Raw genomic sequence first — 4,840 nt, 5'->3', positions numbered from 1 at the left:
GGTGTCAGCCGACCCTGTGCTCTAGTTACCCCGGTGCTGGTCAGACCTGAAGAGGCTTGCTACTTAAGTTTTAAATGATCAATAGTTACACCTATTAAAATAGTTTCAAACTATAATTTAATAATTTCTTATAAGCTATTTCCCCATGGATCTTCAATGATTCCCTTTCATACTCACTTTCCCAGCTATCTCCCCTACAATGAGGCCATCCTCTGAATGGCCACCCATCTCGCTTTTTATCTTTTTCTTAAAGTAACTAATATGATCATAAGGCTCCATTCTTCCTCCATTTCCAAATCAATTCTAAGTAATCAGAAAGTGTGCAAGAAACTCTAATTTAATAAATAAAAGTTCATTAACTGAGGTCCATGCCATTAATTAACAACAAACGTCTTACAGCTTCTAAGATCTGGGATAAGCTATAAAGTATGAAACTTGAGAAATAATATGTGTGTTTTACATCCCCATCCCTTTAAAGTATTGAATATGTGCATATGTATATTACATTGTGTCGATTTTTTAAGAATTCATAAATTTATGTGACATATTTTGATAATATGTATATCTCATTCTCTCATCAAACTTGTCCTGAACCACTGGATTTGTTTAATAAAGTCTAGTGAGTGTGGTACATATTTGCATGAGGCTATCCACTGGAGGATGAATAACACACCAGGAGCCACACCCCTGCAGAAAAAATAACTTTCCTTCTCCCAGGTTCCTTCCTATGCTAATAGCTCCTACGATACATGAAAGCATCCTTGTTCTGTTTCTGACTACAGAGTTGACTTCAGCTATGATCCTGAAACAAACATTGACTTTTCTTGCCCTTTGGTACCTTTAAACCCCATAGTCTCCAAACTGTTGCTCACTTAATCCTAACATTTAGAATTATTAGAGTATATAAGTTATATTTTAAATGAATATGCATCATCATTAATATGTGTGTATTAGGAATTACCTAAATATAAAAAACTCAATTTAAATGTAATATAAAGACAAAGAGAAATAGGAAAGGTACTTCTATTATTTTGCTCCTACACACTAAAGGATCATGACACTCATACTCTGTGCCTCTGCTTTGAAACTCACAGACGTAGAATACTCTCAGTTTTTCTACTAGTCAGCTCCATTTACCCCAGAGCCACATTTTGAAATTAAAGAATCTCTCTGGAGGATGTATATTATCTTGGTTGGTCATGTGATGGTTTGAACCTGACTCATCTCAAATTAAGACAATAGTCCTGACAGAATTAACGTGTTTAACTAAAAACTCATATTCACAAATATGCGAAACCAGGCCCTTTTTGTAATCTAAATTATCTCTTAGGAAAAAGAAATGAATTTTCCTGGATTAAGACTGCAGGCATATTACTGCTGTCATTTGACAGGAACAATGCGACACTGCTCTAACAATGGCCCCAGCCGTTTATGAAAATGAGTCTCCATCTCTGAGGAGTTTCAGTAGCATACCTCTGAGGATTTTTGAAGACTGTCACGACATGAATCAAGGAGGAGAGTCTTCTCCCATTTCTGTGCCACGTGATTGGCTTCTTCTATCTTCTGCTCACAACTTTTTTGAGAATTTAATAGCGTTACCTCATAAAATTCTTGAATATCTGGAAAGAAAATGTCAGGAAAGAATCAAAATGTCATATAACCCTCATAAATATGTGTGTATGTACCTATAATATGCATATGAAAATGTGGCTAATTAAAATAAATGAATAATTGCATTCCAAGCTAAAATAATCAGAACAGAATATTCTGAGAACTGACTTTTTACCAGCATTAGAATTATGCAGATGCTTCATTCATAATCCTGAGCATGGGAAGCAATCAAGAAGTTGTTCATTAGTTGAACAGCAAAACTGTAATAAGTTCATAAATCAGTTTATCATTGAGACATAAAAGATAACAAGTTATCAAGACATCTGAAAACACAGATGACTTTCAAAACAACGTAGTGGTAAGTGAATGAACCCAGTATGAAAGGAATACAGACTGCATGATTTTACACAGCTCACATCTAGCAGGGAGTAGGGATAGCAAAACTACAGGAATATAAAAAGATGAACTTTGGAAGTACTAAGTATGTAACCAAAAACAACACTATTGATTTTGTTTGTAGTGATTCAAAATGGGTATGATAGAACCTAAAGCATGTGTCAAAAGCTTTGAGAAACTGCCATGGCCCAGAAAAACTGCAACAAAACAGAGAGGTGAGAAAGAGACACAATGTAGCATCCCAGTGGGCTCCTGTAACTCAGAGAGCTTGAGCTTAAACAAAAGGAAATTTGAGCAAGCTATGACCACATGGTTACATGTTATTAGTTGATTCCATACTGATAGAAGGTGTCCATGATAGGTGAAACAGAAAGGGATCTATAGCAAGTCCCTGCCATGTCTTTGTAACTTTTGTCTAAGTATAAAACTCCCTCTCCCAAGAGCTTTCAAATGCCAAAAGCACCTCAGATACATGAAAGCATCCTTGCTCTCTTTTTGGCTCCATAGTTGTCTTCAGCTATGATCCTGAAGCAAACATTGATTTTCCTTGTTTATTAACTTTAAACTTTTGGAAACTGTAACATGTTGCCAAAGAAAACATGTTACTGATCAACCTGGCTTTTTACCAGCATTGCAAAATCACAACTAGACCCCCCAAATGAGCCTTAAAATATTTTTTATAAATCTATTTTCAGGCTTAGGATGAATGGAAGTAGAGTTAATATTGCATCAGGCTACATTATCTAACTTTGAAAGAAAGGTGTTCTTGAGGACAACTGTTTGTTTGACACTAAAGGAGACTGGACAATCTTCAAACCAGTTATCCAGTTATGCACGGACTAGAACACACTTTTGTAAAAGTATCGCTAGCATTCTTATGCTTATACAAGAGGGATCTCTAAGCATCATCTTTTACAGATATACTGCCATGACAAAATAGGTGAGCTACTATGAAGGAGATTCAGGAGAAAAAAACAATAGGAAATGTTACAGTAAATCTCTAACCCAAATAAGTCCATACAAATAACACACAACTCCATTATATTTATAAGCTGCACACCTAGATTGGGCAGATCTACCACTACACTACTCTATGGCCCAGCTATGAGAGAGAGCCCTCACTACTTGCAGTTTCTCCAGGCCACATGGTTCTGCTCCATCTTCCTTCCACCTCCCCTTCCTCCGTTTTCCTCTGTCCCCTCCATCTCCCTGTCTCTCCTTCTCTGAAACTTCCAGTGCCACCTTTCCCTTCCACTGCCCAATCACAGGATCTAGCTTTTATTTGACCAGTTAAAATGGAGAGAAGGTTCACATGGAATCACCTGAGTATGTAATTGTCAAGGCAGCCCCTCTTGAGGAAGCAGAATTAGCATCAAAATACAAACACTACCAAGATCATCCACAACATGGAGAAACAATAGACTTAATTGCCTAGGTATTAGTGCTCCATCGGTTATCTGACAGAATATATAAGTCTATGTACAAATGCTTTTAATGATATAATTGCTAAAGCACAAAGATTAGAAATAAGGGTCTAAGAAGAATGAACTAGCAGAATGGATCAGAACCAATATAACTTCCAAGAGTTAGAAATATAGTTATTTTAAGATGGACTAGTGATGTCACAGATGGCTTAGTGTAGTATGTAACAAGGAAAATGAAATACTAACAACTACATCTGTACACAAAGCATACAGTGTACATTGTAACATTTTTTTTGAGACAGGGTTTCACTGTATAACCCTGGCTTTCCTGGAACTCACTCTGTAAACCAAGATACCAGCAAACTCATAGATATCAGCCTGCCTCTGCCTTCTGAGTGCTGGGATTAAAGACATGTGCCACCACCATCTGGCTCATTTCAATAACTGAGAATACTCCAACTTTGTACTAGGAAAATTGGGGCAAATGTTACAACTAGTACAAATTATATCAAAATGGAATTCCATAATCCCAAGACAGAGAAAATCTTAAAATAATGCAAGAAAGGAAAAATCAGATTTGTTTTTTGTTATTTTATTTATTTATATTCCAAATGCTGCCGCCCTTCCCAGTCCCCCTTCCAGAGTTCTTAACCCCATCCCCCTCCCTCAGTTTTCAAAGAAAACATTAAACTCAATGCTTCAAATTCTTGAGATAGAATAACAGCATCATGGAATTATTTTACTTTGTTTAAAATAGTTCTGCTAGAATATAAAAAGAATTCTCAAACTATGAGAAAGCAAGAAATCTAATGCAAATCTTGGTGGAAAATAAGAACATAAACTTCATCAAAAATAATGTTCAGCATCATTGGAGGGATGAAAATTAAAAGCACCATGAGATATTGCCACAAATTCATTAGAATGGTTACAGTCAGGACTGATTATCCTCAGTACTGACAGGAAAGATGGGGAATTGGAACTCCCATACAATGATGGAAAAGTGGCAAATTATAAAACTCTGAAAAAGAGTTTGGAAGTTTTAAAAACTTAAAAAACTTTAAAAAGAGTTATACATGTCATTACTAATGCATGTCTTTTGAAAAGTGACACTGGAAATAAACCAAATGTCTATGAATAAATGATTAGATAAATAAAGTATAAGTCAACCACATAATAGAATATCACTCAGCTTTAGAAAGGGGGGATTCTTCCAATTTGAATGAATATTCTTTCTATCATGGCTATGTTGGTAATATATACGAATAGTCAGACATTAGACTGTGCACCTCACAAAGGTGCAGCACATTATACTTTCTTTTTTTTAATTTTTAATATTTTTATTACATATATTCCTCAGTTACATTTCCAATGCTATCCCAAAAGTCCCCCATACCGCCCCCCACTTCCCT

General features: G+C 35.8%; 1 protein-coding gene across 1 annotated transcript in view; it reads right to left on the bottom strand.

Annotated features, from left to right (window-relative positions):
* Dlg2 (discs large MAGUK scaffold protein 2) overlaps positions 1 to 4,840 on the bottom strand; it is a 1,891,758-nt gene that overhangs the window by 1,663,782 nt on the left and 223,136 nt on the right. The window contains exon 3 of the mRNA XM_029479404.1: positions 1,474 to 1,619. Within this exon, the coding sequence (XP_029335264.1) occupies positions 1,474 to 1,619 (146 nt within the window). The remainder of the gene's footprint in view (positions 1 to 1,473; positions 1,620 to 4,840) is intronic.

This window comes from Mus caroli, chromosome 7 (genome assembly GCF_900094665.2).
Source record: "Mus caroli chromosome 7, CAROLI_EIJ_v1.1, whole genome shotgun sequence".
Lineage (NCBI taxonomy): Eukaryota > Metazoa > Chordata > Mammalia > Rodentia > Muridae > Mus > Mus caroli.
Note: the sequence above shows the minus strand (reverse complement) of the source record. Positions and strands in the feature narration are given on the sequence as shown.